Genomic DNA, 19,876 nt, shown 5'->3' with positions numbered 1-19,876 from the left:
GTGTGCGTGTGCGTATATATATATATTTATATAAAAAGACTAATAATAGTATGTTATGCATCAATAGCAGCAACAGCTTTTCCAGGTTCTGCAGTGATCAGAACAAAATTATAGACATTCAACACATTCCATTAAAAAAAAACAAAACAAAGAAAAGAATAATATCCAGACAACAGCAAAGTTCTGTTGCTGTTGTGGTACCTGGCACCATTTTTTTCTATTAGCCTCTTAATCATCATCTGGAAAGAGAACATTCTAGAGTAATATCAATTCTTTCTACAATTTGGCTTGCAGTTTGGTTGCAGCCAGAATCATGGAATGAATTCTGTGACCAGAATTCTGGAAAGAATTAAGTTCCCGAACCAAGGTAACACTTATTTTGGAAATGTGGAAACTACTGGGACAGAGGGTATGTAACATTTGTGACTGGAAATGCTCTAGCAAACTGCCCTACAGAAATAAATTGAAGAATAAAATGGAGAGTAACTATTGTGATCCTAATGTAAATTATGGATTCCAGAGAGTAATTGTGTCCAATTAGGGATGTTTTTAGCTGCAAAAAACTAAAAACCCAAGGTATTGTGGTATAAAACAATCATGTGGACTAACAATACTTGGAAAGCATACAATACTCACTGTCACAGGGCTGTACATATATGATCACAATCTATGAGAATTCTCCCAAAAGAGAAATGACCATATCAAAGTACATGTAAGTTCCTAGAAAACTAGAAGTGAAATAAATATTATAACTGAACATGTAATTAATTTTGCCAGTGACAATAGTATATTCATATTTTTACCAACTACAGACTACCAATATCAACGTCCTCTATCTTTATTCAGAACATTCTTTTTATTCTCTTTCACCTCAAGGAAATTCTTCCTGAAAATTCATCCAGTTCCTATTGGTGCTTCAAATATTCGGTACCAGTGTATTCACATTTTCCTCAATTAAAGTTTGCATGTGATTTTTATTTGGTTGGGGTACATGTGTACATGTTTCTCCCCCCAAACATGCCAAGCCTTCTCAGAGTCAAGGCCATTTTCTATTTTTTGTTAGTGCATGTTTGCAGTACATAATGGTTATGCTTATCATGGGGAGTTGATACGTGTAGACTAATCTGTCTGCTGAACCTCCTACCATGGAGTTTTGCAGAGACCAGGGTATATTGAGGATTATTTAATAAATACTCATTGAGTAAGAATCATCAGCAATTATGTAAAATGTATTCTGGATAATTATAGGACAGAGACTATTAAAATAGAATTTATGAATCTTATATACCTCCAAACTAGATTTCTACTGCCTGGTAACATACCACACAACTCTTTCCTTTACTATTTTAACCTTCAGTTCAACTCACAAGATACTATGTATAGAAAGTGATAGGTATTAAGGACACAGACATAGCTAATAAATAACTTTGTCCTCAAGGAGTTTATAGTCTAATGATTTCATCTTCTCCCTTAGGATGCTCTTTCTACCCATTTTCTGTCTGTGCTAAACCTTCCATTCTTCAAAGTCCATAGTAGTTTTCCTTCCTCCACCAAGTCTTTCTGGTTTATTCTTAATCATTCCTCCTACTGCAGAAATATTATAACATCGTGTGCATTCATCTAATTCTCTTCAGTAATTTCAACGTAGCTGTGAATCCCAACTTCTTCTGGAGTATGCACGACATATTATTAATTGATTGTTTAGCTTTATCATACTGTAAGAAAGGAGAAAGTAAGGGCAAGAGGTAGGGACAGAGATGCTCTCCAGAAACAGAAAGGGTTCTGGCCTGGAGGAACACGAGAACAACTCCCAGAAGGTCAAGGAGGAGGCAAGGCCAGGAAGAGCTCTGACTTCTCCTCTGATTGGTTCTATCATCTGCGAGCATGCTAATGAATTAACAGCTGACATGGAAGAATTTGGCTCTAGAAGCTACCCATACAGATATCTACTTGGTGCTACAGGATTTAAGGTTTTCCTCGTTTATTTAATACCAGTAGTTTCATAGAGAAGAACCGCATTCACCGCATTTAATAAGAAATATAATAAATATAAGAAATATCTTGTTATACTCATTGTCTCAGATTTCAAACTTAGGAACCTCTCATTTTTAATTTTCTATAAATGGGTCCCTTTAGTAGTTGTTGTTTCTTTTTGAAGGTAAATACTTTAGGGAAAATTCTGAGGCCAATATCACAGAGAAAGAAGCAGTTTAAAAAAAAAAAAAAAAGTTCCCTAGAAATGTCACATAAGGCACTAAGTTAGATCATGGATCTGACTCAGGGTGGCATATCTGGATGTATCCTTTATGTAAGTTATAATATAGAAGACACTAGAGAAGATGATCACTGCCAAAATGAAATTTTAAATCATTGACCATTTGTCATTTAGAAGAGGATTGTCATTCTCGGGATAAAACCAAAAGCCTATTTTCTCAAGAAAAAATTTACATACAAAAGAAAGCTTTCAAAAATTTAGAAATATACTCTGTGTTCACTAGAGGAAAAAATCACTACTGATTGTGAGTAACATAGTTCCATAAGTGTATTTTCCATTATAGTTACCTGTCAGTGCTGACTTGTAAATTTCCACTTAGAAGAGTTTATATATTAAAATAAATATTTGTAGCTATTGATAATTCATACTTGAAAACCATGCTTACCTGTGAAGTAAAGACCAGAGGCTGAGGCAAGAGGATCACTGCAAGTTCGAGGCCAGCCTAAACTACGTAGTGAGCTCAAAACCAGCCTGAACTATTATAGTGACACCCTGCCTCAAAACAAAACAAAACAAAAAACACACTATGCAAGGAAACTATTTTGGAAAAAAAAAAACCCTCTCCAACAAATAGTCCATCTAAACATTTATTGATTGTATTCCAACACATAGTTAACAATGAAACAGTAAATCAGAAATATACTGACCTCAAACTAAAATCTAGTATCAAATATCTCAGGGTTCTAGTAGTTTTATCTTATTACCTGTATATGTCTGCTAACTGCAGATCAAACTCGTGAAGTTTCTTTTGATATTTCTCTGTAAAATCACAGAACTCATTAAGGATTGATGATTTCAATTCAGGGTATGGGCATTCCAAACTTTCTAATTCTGTAGGTAGTTCACTAAGTATGTTAGTTTTTTCTTCTAAAGAATAATTGATTACCTGAAAAGAAAATTATACTGTTATTTTATTTAATATAAATGACAAATTTGGTAAATTACTAGCTGCATCCCACTTACTTTCATACTCCAGTCTGAAAGCTCATTTTCTATTTTCTGTTGCTCCTGGCTAAGGCTTGCAAAGACAGCCTTTAATTGTTTTTTCACAAAGTCAACCTAGAGGGCACATGAAACAAGCAGTACGCAAATTATAGCAATTCCTCCAATATATATACTTAAAGATGAGAATTATTTTCAAAAGCCAGTAAGTGGTGGAAAACGAGATAAGGGAAAAATCTCTCTGAGGACATGTGAAAGAAAGGTTGGCCAGAGAGGGCTTGTCCCACAAACGAGCCTTCGTGAGGCTTTCCAGACACATAATCGAAAAGGGGCCCCACTGTACGGTCACCGCCTTCCGGGGCCCATAGTTGCATTTGTTCATGATAAGGCAGAGAACTTAGCAGAGTCTCTGTGCTTCAATTGTTCCTTCCTTCCTACACATTCGTGCCTCTAGTCCCCAGTCAGGCATAGATTTAAATTTATTATGTTTGAAAGCAATATAATATTACAGAACAGCTCAGAAATAGAGGGACAAAAGTCATGTAAACTGCACCTACCACAACCAAACTCACAGAGCCGATGAGATAGCTGGTGCTCTGTTAAGGGGAGGCAGTCAACATACTAATGAACAAAAAAACATTAGAAAGCATCAAGAGGAGAAAGTGACACAAAAACAGGGTATGACAGGAAGCAACCGTGGCTCCTAGGACAGGTCTCTCAAAGAAAAGGACATTTAAGCCTGGAATCAAATGACAGAAAATGTCATCAATGGGCCAGAAAAAATAGCCAGCCTAAAGGACTGAGCCGAAAGCAAGCCTGACATGTTGGAGGCACAGAAAGGCAGTCACATCATGGTACCCAGCTCTTATAGAAGGGGACAGTGCCAGGTGGGAATCAATGGAAGCATCAGTGAAGCGGTCAGAATGGTAGGAGGACAGAAGGACCAACAGGAGCCTGAGGGATTTCAGCAACAGGATGACTTGATCCCAAGAACTGGGGTAGGATCCCAGTGTCCTGGGAGGAGGGGCAAGGAAGGGAGCAGGGAGATCAATTATGAGAAATGAGGGTGCTTGGACAGATTCAGACATACGTTTAAGATACTGAATGAGTATCTCTTTAAATACATGAGACACATATGTTTGTTTCTTTTCTCAAACTGTTTCGTATTACATGATCAAAGCTAAATGTAACATACTGACTTCTTCCAGTACTGGGCCTGAGTTAAACACCATATGCTGGCGTGAACGCTGTAAGGTGTGGTGCAGCCTGTACTGCAGATCTGCTCTCAGCTGATGAATAGGATCTATCACATCTTTAAGGTATGTTCTCAATTGTTTTGATAATTCTTGTTCTGTGGTGAAACAAAATTGGATGAGGGAAACACATTATTATTTTAAGTTTCTTAACAGATATTGAGAATGCAAATTTTTTGTTACTTTAGAAAAAGTGGCCATTAATATTAAAAGTACATGAAGTAAATGGCCCATTTTCATTAATACAAAATTCCCCTTTAAATACAGGATGAAAAAAATCTCACCAAAATTCATAAATTCACAAAGACACTCGTTTCCAATGTGCTCTTCATTGAGAAAAGATTTTATTTCAGATTCCAGCTTATATCTGAAATAGACATGATCTCGGTCAACTTTTTTCTGATCACCATTATGCACACAGGTTTAAAAATAAGTGGTAGTAGGAATGTTCACTGTAATGTGGTTTTGTTTGAGTGCTCGTGTATTCAGACCAATGTGCTAAATCCCTAAAAAACGAGCAGAAGTGACAGCACGACCAAAGGCAGCTCACAGCGGGGGCTGGCACCACTTCAGCCGGAGACCAGCTGGGACATTGGGACGCAGCTGAAGGGTATCAAGCTGTCCTCACCTGCTCAGATCTGTGCTGGAGAAAGATTCACACAGCAGCAAGACAAAAACAGAACCTGAAGGTGGGGTGAGCAATAGAAAGGAAAGAGAAGAAATTACACAAACGGACCCACGAGAAGGCCACTTTCAAAGTCTTCCTTTGCAGAGAGAGGAAGAGGGCCTGGGTTTCGGGGGGAAACAGTAGGGCAGGGAAGGGAAGGGGAAGTGAAAATGACTAGAATCCAATATGTATATGTAGCAGTTCTGCAAGATGGATGTAATTATCATGCATAGCAAACATACACTAATAAAAATCCAGTTAAAAAAGAATAAGAAATTAGATTCTGAACCAGAGAAATGAAAAAGTATATTTTATTTTTACATATTTTTACATATTAGAACAAATCTTTATAATATAGTTAAAAGGCCAATTTTTAGAGTAAATTCATAAGCAACTCTTAAAATGGGCATCCAGAAATACTGTATTTTATTCCTTCTGATGGCAGTTAAATTACAGAGAAGAGATTGCTTTACTATGATTGTTAAAGTACAATATTAAAATTATATGAAATAAAATAGCAACAATTAAAATACTTTAATACATAATTAGCTTCATTTTTTGGCCAACAAGTTTCCAGGCCTTAACTACATGTATTTTGTATAGTTCTCATAATAGCAATTTTATCATTTTATATTGTAGAGTATTTTTTTATTTTTTAGATAATGTCTAAATAGTTTTTATAACTATCCTTTTAGTGGCTGTATTATATTTCATTTTAATGTAGTTCATCATCTTCTAAGTCAATTTACTCACACAAGATAGGAATTTTGTATTTGTTTGTATGTATAAAGGAGAAGTGCTATTGTAAATTATACTTCACCATCTATTTTCCCAGCAGGTAGTTTATTAAGAAATGTTTTTAAAGTCAATTTGCAACTGCTACAAATAGAATCAAACGAGAATTTATTTCAGAAGAGAGTCATTTAATCAAAACTGTAGCACTTGAAAACCCAGCCAAACTCCCTTACATTTTCAGCACCCAGAAAACCCCAATAGAGCACATAAACTGTAAGAAGAAAGATGCTATGGGTACTTTTTTGGTTCAGATGAGACTGATCCTCCACCAAGAAATTTGGCACTATCCAGGAAGGATAAGAACCTGGACTTAAACTAGACTCCTGAGGGTTCAAAACACCCTTTATCAGCTGATTTATCTCCAGGTAGTTGTGCTGCATAGATTAATACATCATGAACAGTTGGATGTGGGAGTGTATACCTGTAGTCCTAGCACTTTGGATGGTTGAGGCAAGAGGATTGCAAGTTAGAGATCATTATGGCCAACTTTAGGAAGTTAGCAAGACCATCTTTCAAAATAAAACACAGTTTGGAGATGTAGCTCAGTGAGAAGGATCTGGGTTCAATTCCCAGCACCACCAAAGGAGGATGTGTATATATATATACACATATGCAAATGATAACACAAAAATTCAGGATTCTTTGTGGTACCAGAATTACCAGGATGCAGCCAGTGAGTAACTACCTCTAGAAAAGTATATCAGAGTCTCAAGGGTGTAGTTTGAGTAAGGCTGTCAAATTTTAAATAAAATTAAATAAATAAAACATTTAAATATTGAATATAATTTTCAATTTGGAAACTTTGTTGAGTTTTCAAAGAATTAAAATTTGTTTTTCTTTCCCCACCTCTGCTAGCAAGAGTAGGCCAATGAGATCTTATACCATATAAATGGAATTATATGGGGAAAAAAAAGAAGCTGCCCAACTCTGAGGTCACAGAGCAGAGGAAAGAGGTGCAAATGCCTCAACCCCAGCTCTATGTAAATTAGTTCATTTACATCCAGCAACTAATTTTACTCTTCTGAGATTTCAGTCTCATATGTAAAACTGGGATAGCAATGTTACATACCTACACTGTAGGCTCATTGCAAAGATTAAATGAAATAAAATATGTAAAGTACTTAGCACAATACCTACACAAACTAAATTACCCATTAAAAGTTAGACACCATTGCAGGTACTTGTCTTCTGCAGGATTAAGATTCTCAAATGGAGTGTTCTGGTAAAGGATAAGAATCTTTTACTTATTTATAGTGAGTGTAGATTTTTAAAGATTGACAAATACAGATAGAGAAACTACTGATTTACTGGTGAACCCTAATTCTTCACAAATCTAAACATTTCCTTAACTCGTATTGCTATTAGTTTTTAAATTCACTGAACACATATTAAAATTAGCCTAGCTGGGCATGGTGGTGCCCATGCCTGTAATCCCAGTACTTGGGAGGCTGAGGCAGGAGGATTGCTGTGAGTTTGAGACAAGCCTGGAGGTGGTGCCCATGCCTGTAATCCCAGTACTTGGGAGGCTGAGGCAGGAGGATTGCTGTGAGTTTGAGACAAGCCTGGGCTACATTGTGAATTCCAGGGCAGTCTCAACTACGTAGTGAGATGCTGTCTCAAAAATAAAATAAAATAAAATTAGTCTATATTATGGAATAGAACAGAAAATTATCTTGGAATTTTTTTGTCCAATTTTCAGCCACTAAAAGTTTCAGGACATTACGGTCATTATTACTACAGTGTTCCTCATTTCCACTGGCTTTCTGTCATTCCAAGTCAGCCCACAGAATTATTTGCCATAATGATATGTACATTCTTCCTCTATCCAGCTCAAGGACAACTTAATACACAAATTAGGAGGATGTGGGACAGTCAAGATTAAAAAAAAAAAAAAAAAAAAACGTTTCCCAGCATCTTCTTTTACACTCGAGCTTGCATCAGTGACCACCATAATTAAAGGTTCCTAATATCTTGCCTTTTTATCATATTTCAAGTTATGCAAATTTTTAAAAATTCAACATGCTCAAACATTTTCTCTCTATAAAGATGACTTTTTGAAGGGTAAAATGGGTCTGCTTTAGTTTTTATAGTAAAAGTATAGTAATAAAGTCTATATAATTTTAATTCTTTTGGAAAAATATGCTGCAGAGGAATGGCTGGGTCAAATGGGACTTTTAATTCTAGTTATTTAAGGTATCTCCATATCGATTTCCACAGTGGTTGCACTGTGAAATCCCACCAACAATGAAAAAGGGTTCATTTCTTCCCACAACCCTTGCCAACGGTGTTACTGGTTGATTTCTTGAAAAGACTTTCTATTTTAAAGGTTACAATTAATATCAAATATATAATTACTTTGCTTCAATTCAGTTTTAAGTGGCTGCTGGAAATAACAAAAATTGAAAATCAAAATTGAATAAGTCATGATGCAACTACATTAAGAAAAGAAAGAAGTAAAAGCAGCAAATAAATATACTAAAAAATGTTCAACATCACACTTCCTTCGAGAGATGCAGATGAAAAGAACATGGAGATTCCACCTCACCCCAGAAAGAATGGCTGCTATCAAGAAAGCAACCAATAACCAATACTGGCCTTGTTGTGGGGAGAAAGGAACCCTTCTCCATTGTCATTGGGAGTACAGACTGGTGCAACCACTGTGGAAATCAATATGGAGATACCTTAAACAACTAAGATTAGAGATTCCACTTGACCCAGCTATCCCTCTGCTGGGTATCTTTCCAAAAGAACTAAAAGAATCATACCACAGTGATATATGTGCACCCACGTTTATAGCAGCACAGATTGTAATAGCTAAACCTTGGAAACAGCCCACTTTTCCATCAGTTGGAGACAGGATAAAGATGTGGTTTTTCTATAAAATGGAATATTACTCAGCCATAAAGAATAAGAAATTAAAGTCATTTATAGGAAAATGGATGCATATTGAGGACATAATCTTAAGTGAAATAAGTAAGTCATACATGTGTAAGTATTAAATAGTTTCTCTGTGTGTAAAACTAAAAGGGTAAATAAGACTCAAATTGTATAACTGATAACATGAAATAGGAAGAAAAGGGCTAAAGGCATAGGGGAAGTGGGAAAGGAAATAAGGGAAAAGAAATAATATGAGAAAAGGAAAAAATGGAATCAAAGTCTATAAATAGGGGAGGTTGGAGGGGATGAGGAAAGGACAAGAGTATGGGGAAAAAATGAGAACCAAGATCTGTCATGTAAAGGTACAAGATCCCAATGATGAATGTAACTGTACTGTATACCTAAAAAGTACAAATAAACTCAATCAAAAAGAAAAAAAAAGAAAACTACTGAACAACTTGCACACCTTAGTTTAATTTGTTCATCCATACACTGAAATCATTTACATATTTCCTTCTGTGTTTCCCATAATGTGAAGGTGAATAATGTGCCATTTTGGACCATGAGGAATTTACAAATTATATTTACTTTGCCATACTTGGCATGTTGCATTATGTTTTCATTATCTATTTGTCTTCCCATAATATAATACACCATACTAGGAAGTAAATTGAAGTATGAGAGGGGAGTGCAGACAAGTGACTGGCAGATAGACACAATTATCATTTTTCCCTTAAAGATTCGAGATTAAGCTGAGGGAATAAAAAGATTTAAATTTGTTTCAAATTCAAATAGTAATTTCAAATTTTGATTGTAATTGTTTAATTAACATGAACACGATAAAACATTTGACCAGATAAGTGCAACTGCTAGTGATTTATACATGTTCTCATGGAGATTACCCTTGTTCTTACCTGAGTTCATTTAGCCGTTGGTGTTCCTGCCACCACACTTGTTTGTGTTGTTTGATTAGCATTTGCTCTTTAGATATTTGCGAAGTCTCCACTACTTTTCTGATCTAGATTTAGCAGAAGAACAAAAGAATAGCAACATTAAAGTTAAACAGAAATGTTTAATAGGTATGTTTTAAATTAAATACTTTTCTCAGACCTTATTAGTGCATCCTCTAGCACCTCATACCCCTAAAAGAATTACTATGTTAAAAAAAACAGAAAGAAAAAAGAGAAAATAGTTTTGAGTATTGACCAATTTAAAAAACTTTTGAAGGTATGAAAAGATATAAGATCATCCTATTTTTTCATGTATACAATAAGCAATACCTAATTCATATATCAAAAGAAATTTTTCTAGAGTTTTCCATATACCTGTCCCTATTTTGGACACATTTTCCTGTCAAGAATTATGGATGTCACAATTCCCATTTTACAGATGAGGACACTCCAGGAAAGAGAAGTTCAAGGACTTGGTCAAGATCATAAACTTCTTTAGAATTCAAGTCACAAATAACCTTCATGTTTGTATTGGTTTTATCTTATTCCTCAGTATGGATGGGAAAGATTGATTGGCTAAACTGTTAGGAGGTAAGGCTTTAGGTCCAATTTCAGTATGTACTAGAAATATGGCTTTCTTCAATTTTAGTCTTTCAAACACATGCCTATAAATAGTTTTTAAAATTTAGACAAATATTTATGAGAAGGTAATTAAAGAAACTGTGAAAAACAATGTTAACATGGAAACCTAATTTTCAACTAAATGTAATTTTCCTTATTTATGATTTTTTAAAATGTAGCACATAATTAATGCTCTTAGGTTTCTGCTACCAAGTTTTGTCAGGCCTGGGCCTGTTGCTTTAGATCCATTCCTGCCATCTCACTGCTCTGCTCTAAATCACAAAGCAGCCTATATCTCTTAGGCACCCCAAAAAGTCCAGTTCAGCCAAAGGAAGATACTGGCCAGAGGTGACTGAAGGGAGGATAAAAGAAGCCAAAGCATGACTCCATGCCTGCCTTTCTTCTCTCAGAGGTTCTCAGGAGTAATTACACTTTCTCCAATGTTTCAACTTTTATCTGGACAATTTTATTATGACTCCAAATATCTCTGATAACCTCTTGATAGCTTAAGGGCTATCATCTAGCCTTGCTTCTTTGTGTCCTTCTGACCTAGGGATCGCAGTGGATTCCCAGTGGTTCTTCATCTCTATGTTGACTCCTTAGTCCTCTGTTTTCAGCTCTAGCACCCACATTACTATTTGCCAAATCCTCAAGCAATACTTGTATCCTGCTTAGACTCTGACACACTCATGTACTCTGAAGGCATATATTTCATGAAAACACCTTTAAACATGTACAAAAGCACAAATCAGAAACTCTGTGAAATGCATGAATTTCATATTTTCTCTGCTGCAAGAATACTTAGTATGATGAGAGGTTTAAAAGATAAATAATGAAAATATAAAAATTTCAGAAAACAAGTTCCATAAAGGAATCTGCACAATGCATGCTGTTTCTAGATGCTACTCACTGATTACTTTAACCTTGAGTTTATCTTTCTGTTCTGGTTTCTGATTCAAAATTAAGGATATGAGAAAACAAATTAACCTAAAGTCTACTTAAAAAATAAAGTCAAAGTCAAATTTTTTCCACAGAAGTTCTCAAAAGTGCTACAATTATTAAACTTAATTAAGAGGGCTATGCAGAAAAATAGCCATCACTTTCATGGATTGAAAGAAGAAAAATATACAATTTCTCTAAGATCTGACACTGTAGCACTTGCTTTAAGAATGCTTGAAACTTATTCCAACTATTTACCATCTAAAGTCCCTAAAGCTTTGACACAAATTTTCATTGGGTTTATTGGTAATTTTTAAGTCCCTAAAGCTTCAACACAAGTTTTTTATCATTGAGTTTATTGGTACTTTTTAAGTATACAGTACAGTTATATTTTTCATTGGGATCTTGTACCTTTACATGATATGACAAATCTTGTTTCTCATTTTTTCCCCATACCTCAACCCTCCCTTCACCCCCTCCCCTATTCACATAGACTTTGTTTCCATTTTTTCCTTTTCTCATGTTTTTTCTTTTCCCATACCCTTACCACTTCCACTGTATCTTTAGCCCTTTTCTTCCTATTTCACATTGTCACAAATTTTAAAATGAGATTTCTTTGACATATATGGTCCATGTTGTACACAGAAAATTATAATGCATTTGGAGAAGACATGGGCATATTTATATGGCTTAAGGAAAAAAAATGGGTGTTGCTGCCTTTGGGCAATTAAACAGACTAGAAAAAATTAAAATAAAGCTACTGTTTTTAGCTAGACATTTCCAACATTTTGTACAACCTCCTGATTTTTTGTCAATTCACTCATTGATTCTACTTCTATCCTCAGGCCAAAAATGAAAAAAAAAATAAAGTATTAAAATGAACAAAAATATTTCAAGTTGTATCTTTATCAACAGGGACTTCTAAGTGATTCCAATTCATTTTACTGGGCAATAAGCCATATAAAATCAACATTTAAGGTGGGTAATAATTTATGCATGGTATTGATCATTTAAAATACCTTTGAAGAAAATAATATATTCATAAATAAACCAGAAACTGTAAGTCTCATATATGCTTTATTATTATAGTCCAAGGTAATGAAACCCTAAATAGGAAATTTTGGACTACTACAAAAACGCTTATGACCACAGGATCTATTTTTAGAAATAAGCATCATCCCTGGCCCTTCATTGGGGCAGATTGGTGAGCTCTGCCCAGCCAATGTGTGGAGCTAAGCAGCTTGCCCACCCTCCAGTGCTATGCGCCTTTATCAGAGCAGATCAGTGAGGACCGCCAAGCCAAGTGGGGGCCCCTGCAGCATTCACCTCTTGGACCTCCTAGTTGTAATGACACCTGGATCCACACTGCAGAGACACAGACGGTAATAAAGGCCATTGTATTGAGCTCCAGAAGATAGAACAGAAGAGAACAACTGCGATAAAGGCATACCAGACCTCCGCAATTGGTAAGTTGAAGGGGTCACCACCTTCCATCAGAACTTGGACTATCTTCAGAGGAGAGGCAGCTGGAACTTGTCATAGAACCTTTCAGAGTTTAACCCTGAACGAGGTCAGGGAACTCAACTTGGGTTTTGCAGTCAGAATTCATCCTGAATCTCAGGGGTCTGCCGTTGGCTTAGCTGAGACTAATTGGCATAGTTTTTCACATTGATGCCCACATTGTATATTGTGACAGCAGAGATATACCCTGAAAGACATCCTTCAATTTTTTTCTTTCTTTTTCTCTTATTTTTAATTTTTAATTTATATTTTTAAAATTTTATTTTTTAACAATCTTCAAATTGTCCATTTTTTTCTTACTTATGTTTCCTTCTCAATTTCTTGCTCTCCCATATTGTTCTTCATCTCACTTTTTGCTTCTGTTCCTGCTCTAATTTGGATTTCTTCTTTCTTTTTCTTTTCTTCTCTCTTTTCCTTCTCTCAATGGTAATTAGTATAAAAAAGTGAGTACACTTTATACTCTCCCTATTACTGTTACAATGTTCTATTCTTGCCTTTGTTCTTGAACTCTGTATTTCCCTCTTGTCTTCAACAGTTTCCTAGAGTTTGCATGATCATCCTGTGTTTTCTGGCTTCACCTGACACTTTCTCCTATCCTTCTAATTATCCCCCTGTTCCCAACTCCATCCAGAAGGGTAAAATCACTATATTGAAGAGTTTATTCACTATAAATATATTTTGGGCTGGTCCTCAATTTTCTATTTAATTCACATGGTAAAAAGTGATACATTAATAACTACCATGAATTGTCAGTTTCTAAGCTGTGCTTGATGCTGCTGTGCTGCTGATTATATGAAGTGAGCTAAAGGGTTGTGATTGATTTAATCAGTTGTCTGTCTCGATATTATGAAAATGAGAGTGTCTCTGACTCATTACAGACTCAAAACTTAAAGAGAAGCTTTATCAGGAAGATCAAAGTACTAACTCAGGAATTAAACCAAGAACAACACAAACAACAAAAATAAAAATGAGAAAGCACTTAAGCAAGGCATAAATACAGACTTGCAGTTCACCAACAGCAAATTCTAGGGAAAATGAGGGGGGAAAGTCTGAAAATCACCCACCAGGGCACCCCAAACTGATAGCACAGGAAGTAACAAAACAGATCAATCAGGCTATAGAAAAATTCAAAACAGAAACAATTTTCAAGATAACTACAGAGATGGTGAACACAATGAAAAGACATTATTAGAGACTCTAGAACAGAAACAGACAAAAAAAATAGATGAGTTCAGGACTATGATAGAAGGCATGAATGGCCAGCATTGGAAAGAAATGGAATCCATGAAACAGATTCAAACAGATTTCCAGGAGATTAAAAACTCTATTGAAAGCATTCATAGCAGGATGAATGAGTGTGAAGATAGAAATTCAGATTTAGAAGATAGGATTGTGGTCAGTGACCATGAAAAGAGAGATCCCTAAAAAACAGTAAGGGATCATGAGAAATCTATCCAACACTCCTAGATGATGCAAAGAAGAATAATATAAGACTGTTAAGAATTCATGAAGTAGCAGAAGAAAGTACAAATGATATAAAAAAAGTGTTCACAGAATTATGACAGAAAAGTTCCCAAACAGGAGAAGAATTTGACATACAGATAAGTGGGGTATATAGGAATCCAACTGCCAAAAAAAAAATCACCTAGAAATACAATAGTCAAGATCCCAGAAACCCAACAGAAGTACAAAACACTGCAAGCACTTAGAGAAAAGAAACAAATCACATGCAAAGGAAAGCCCATCAGAATCACAGCAGACTTTTCAACACAAACTTCAAGTCAAGGAGAGCCTGGCATGAGGTATTTCAAGCCCTAAAAGACAACAACCTCCAACTTAGACTGATGTATCCTGCAAAACTCTCTTTCAAAGTGGATGGGGAAATAAGGTACTTCCATGACAAAGAACACCTGAGAAACTTCATGAATACCAAACCAGTACTCCAAACAATTCTAAACAATATCCTACAAAAGGACAATGAAGGTCACAACACCATGATGCCCAACAGAGCAAATCAATTAGACAAGGCAAGAAACTAAAGGGAGAAGGGAAAAAATTAAAAAGAACCAACAACAGGACAATAACATGACAATCATAAGTCAATACATATCAGTTACAACCATCATTGTAAATAGTTTCAATTCACTAATCAAAAGAAATAGACTGATAGAATGGATTAAGAAGCAAAATCCAACAATATGTTCTATAAAAGAAACACACCTAATTAAAAAGAAACTCATAGACTGAAAATTAAAGAATGGAAAACAGTTCTCCATGCAACAGCAATCAAGACAAAAGCAGGGGTAGCTATCTTATTTGCAGACAAAGTAAATTTCAAAGCAAAACTAATTAAGAGAGACAAAGAAGGCCACTACATCCCTGTAAAGGGAACAATCCAAAAGGAAGAGATGACAATCATAAATATATATGCACCAACTATCAATACCCCCAACTATACAAAACAAATATTAAGGGACGTAAAAACCCAAATAAACACTAATACAATGGTGGGGGGACCTGAATATCCCACTTTTAGAAGTAGATAGATCATCTAGGCAAAAAATCAACAATGAAATACTAGAACTGAACCAAGCTTTTTAACAAATGGACTTAGGAGAGGTCTACAGAGTGTTCCACCCCACAAAATCAGAATATACATTCTTTTCAGCAGAACATGGGTCCTTCAAAAATAGACCATGTACTAGCTCATAGAACATGTTTAAATAAATGCAAAGCAATTGAAATTATCCCATGTATATTATCAGACCATAGTGCAATTAAGCTGGAGATCAATAGCATGAGAAACCACAAGAACTTCTCAAACACATGGAAATTGAACAATCAATGGGTCACAGAGGAAATTAAAGAAAAAATTAGTCAATTTTTTCAAGAAAATGATAATGCCAATACAACATACAGGAATCTATGGGACACAGGGAAAGCAGTTCTACATGGAAAATTAATAGCAGTAAATGCCCACACTTGGAAAACAGATTGAGCTCAAATTAACAACCTAATGTTGAATCTTAAGCTCCTAGAAAAAGAAGAGCAAGATAAATCCAAAACTCATATAAGGGAGGAAATTATAAAGGTCAGAGCAAAAATCAGTGCAATGGAGACTAAAAGAACTATACAAAAAAAAAATCAATGAATCTAAGAGTTGGTTTTTCAAAAGAATAAAATCAATAAAGCCTTAGCCTTGTCAAAAGAAAGAAAGAAAGAAAGGCTCAGATCCATACAATTATGAATGAAAAAGGTGAAGTCACAAAAGTTTCAGTAAAAATCAAGAGGATCATCAATGCCTACTTAGAGAGCATGTACTCTAATAAAATGGGAAAGAGAATAAATGGATGGATTTCTAGATAATTATAAATTACCAATGTTGAACAAAGATAAAAAATTCTAATTACAATCAGTGAAATTTAAAACATAATTAAAAATGTACCAACAAAGAAAAGCCCAGGTCCTAATGGCTTCACTACTGAATTCTACAAGACATTTAGAGAAGAGCTACTGCCACTACTCTTTAAACTTTTCAATGAAATTCCAAATTCATTTCTGGAAACAAGTGTTACTTTGATTCCAATTCCAGTGAAAAACCCAACCATGAAGGAGAACTACAGGCCAATCTCCCTAATGACATAGATGAAAAAATCCTCAATAAGATACTGGCAAACAGAATACAGAGGGTCATCAAGATCATACACCCTGACCAAGTTGGCTATATTCTAGGAATGCAAGGATGGTTCGACACACATAAATCAATAAATGTAATATACTATTTTAACAGAGTCAAGGACAAAAAACATATCATCATCTCAATAGATGCAGAAAAGTTATTTGACAAAATTCAACACCCATTCATTATGAAAACCCTGCCAAAAAAATGGAATAGATGGTCTTTATCTCAACTTGATAAAGGCTACATACGAAAAACCAACAGCCAACATTAAATTAAATGGCTAAAAAATGAAAACCTTCACATTAAAATCAGGAACAAGACAAGGATGTCCACTATCACCACTCCTGTTCAATATAGTAATTAAACAGAGGGGAAAGAAAAGGAACCATCAACAGGAAAATAACACGACAAGGATAAGTCAATACATATCAGTTATAACCATCAATGTTAATGGTCTCAATTCACCAATCAAAAGAAACAGATTGGCAGAATGGATCAAGAAACAAGATCCAACAATATGTTTCATATAAGAAATATATTTAATTCAAAAAGAAAGTCACACACTGAAAGTCAATGGGTGGAAAACAATACTCCATGAAATTGGAAATCAATGGCAAAGGAAACCACAAGAACTGCATAAACACATGGAAATTAAAAATCACCCTCCTTAACAACCAATGAGTTACAGATGAAATTAAAGAAGTTAGACAGTTTTGACAATTAAATGATAATGCCAATAAAACATACCAGACTGTATGGGATGCAATGAAAGCAGTCCTACAAGAGAAATTTATAGCAGTAAATGCCCATAAAAGAAAATTGGAGCAATCTCGAATAAACAGCCTAATTTTGAACCTCAAACTTCTACAAAAAAGAAGAGCAAGTCAAGCCCAGAAGTCATATGAGGGAGGAAATTATAAAGATCAGAACAGAAATGAATACAATTGAGACTAAGAAAACAATACAAGGTATCAATGAATAGAATAGTTGCTTTTTAAAAAGATTAAATAAAACTGACAACCTCTTAGCCAACCTTATCAAAAAAAAGGAGAGAAAAGGCTCAAATCCATGAAATTAGGAATGAAAAGGGTAGAATCACAACAGATCCTGAAGAAATCCAGAAGATAATCAATACTTACTTCAAGAACCTGTATTCTAATGAGATGGAAAACAAAGAAGAAATGGACAGATTCCTAGATATATATGAATTACCAAAGCTAAAGTAAGAAGGTACAAATATTCTAATAAACCAATATCAGTTGAAGAAGTAATTTAGAAACTACATACAAAAAAAGCCCACATCCTAACAGATTCATGGCTAAATGCCACAAGAATTTTAGAGAAGACCTATGCCACTTCTCCTCAAACTCATTATGAAATTGTAGTGGAAACAATATACCCAAATTCAATCCTAGAAGCAAACATATCCCTGATGCCAGAACCAGAGCAAGATTCAACCAAAAATGAGATACATTCAATGCAATGCCAATTGAAATTCCAACACTATATTTCACAGAACTAGAAAAAAGAATTCAAAAATTCATTTGGAACCACAAGAGACCTAGAATAGCAAAAGCCATTATAGGCAACAGTCACATGGCACCAGGTGTAACAATTCCCAATTTGAAACTATACTACAAAGCCACTGTGATAAAAACAGCATGGTACTGGCAAAGAAATAGGCCTGAGGATCAATGGAACAGACTGGAAGACACAAAAACAAATGCAGATGTACTCAGCTACCTCATCTTCGACAAAGGAGCTCACCATCCTCAGTGGAGGAAAGATAGCCTCTTTAATAAATGGTGTTGGAAAAACTGGATATCAACCTGTCACAGATTAAAATTAGACCCTTATCTTTCGCCATGCACTAAATTAAAATCCAAATGGATTAAAGATCTAAATATTAAAACAGAAACATTAAACTTGCTGGAAAGTAAGTTAGGCAGAACTCTGGAAGACATTGGTATAGGAAAAGACTTTATGAACAAATCCTCAGTAGCACGGGAACTAGCAGAAAGAATCAACAACTGGGATCTCATCTTACTAAAAAGCTTCTGTACTTCAAAAGAAACCATTAGCAGAACTAAGAGACAATCTACAATGTGGGAAAAAATTTTTACCAGCTGTACCTCAGACAAAGGACTATTATCAAGGATATATAAAGAACTCAAAACAATCAGTCCCCCCAAATATAAAGACCCGATCCAAAAATGGGCATCCGAAATGAACAGACATTTCTCATACAAAGAAGTGAAAGCAGCAAGAAAATATATGAAAAAATGTTCCACATCACTGGTCATTCGAGAGATGCAGATGAAAACAACACTGAGATTCCACCTCACCCCACAAAGAATGGCTGCTATCAAGAAATCACACAATAACAAATGTTGGCGGGGTTGTGGGGAGAAAGGAACCCTCCTCCATTGTTGGTGGGAGTGCAGACTAGTGCAACCACTATGGAAATCAATATGGAGATACCTCAAAGAGCTTGGACTGGAGGTTCCATTTGACCCAGCCATCCCTCTGTTGGGTATCTTTCCAAGAGAACTAAAAGAATCATATCACAGAGAAGTATGTGCACCCATGTTTATAGCGGCACAGTTTGTAATAGCTAAATCTTGGAAACAACCTATTTGCCCATCCGTTGGAAACTGGATAAAGAAGTTGTGGTTTTTCTATAAAATGGAATATTACTCAGCCATAAAGAGCGAGAGAATAGATTCATTCATAGGAAAATGGATACATATTGAAGATATACTCCTAAGTGAAATAAATAAGTCCCACATGTGTAAATACCAAATAGTTTCCCTGGTGTGAATATTCTGCAACAATGCATAAGATTCTAATAAGATTACTGACATTTAGAAATGGGAGGAAAGGAGCTAAAGGTGTAGGGAAGGTGTGATGCGTAGGGGAAGAACAAAAAGGGAAAAGAAAAAAATGTGACAGAATGAAAAGATGAAAATAAAGTGTTTGTAGACGGGGAGGGGAGGAGGGGGTGAAGGGAGGGCAGAGGTAAGGGGAAAAAAATGAGAATCAAGACTTGCCATGTAAAGGTACATGATCCCAACAATGAATGTAACTGTACTGTATCCCTAAATGTACCAATAAACTCAATTAAAAAAAAAATGAGAACTCAAGGTCAATTTTCTAATGAATATAGATGCAACAATCCTCGATAAGATGCTGGCAATCAAACAGCAGCAAGTCATCAAGAAAATTATACACTGTGACCAAGTAGTAGGATTTATCCTAGCATTGCAGAGATGGTTCAACATATGCAAATCAATAATGTAATAAATAATTTCAATAGAACCAAGGACCAAAAAAAAAAAATGATTATCTCAATAG

General features: G+C 35.2%; 1 protein-coding gene across 1 annotated transcript in view; it reads right to left on the bottom strand.

Moving 5' to 3' along the window:
• Positions 1-19,876, bottom strand: part of Ccdc148 (coiled-coil domain containing 148) — a 301,801-nt gene that overhangs the window by 159,732 nt on the left and 122,193 nt on the right. Inside the window, exons 4-8 of the mRNA XM_010606782.3 lie at positions 9,724-9,827; positions 4,755-4,837; positions 4,417-4,568; positions 3,239-3,334; positions 2,980-3,161 (exon numbers count right to left, since the gene is read on the bottom strand). Of these exons, the coding sequence (XP_010605084.1) occupies positions 2,980-3,161; positions 3,239-3,334; positions 4,417-4,568; positions 4,755-4,837; positions 9,724-9,827 (617 nt within the window). The remainder of the gene's footprint in view (positions 1-2,979; positions 3,162-3,238; positions 3,335-4,416; positions 4,569-4,754; positions 4,838-9,723; positions 9,828-19,876) is intronic.

Source organism: Fukomys damarensis, unplaced genomic scaffold (assembly GCF_012274545.1).
Source record: "Fukomys damarensis isolate Sample0158 unplaced genomic scaffold, DMR_v1.0_HiC HiC_scaffold_26, whole genome shotgun sequence".
NCBI classification, from domain to species: Eukaryota; Metazoa; Chordata; class Mammalia; order Rodentia; family Bathyergidae; genus Fukomys; species Fukomys damarensis.
The sequence above is the reverse complement of the archived record's forward strand: the minus strand, read 5'-3'. Positions and strand labels throughout refer to the sequence as shown.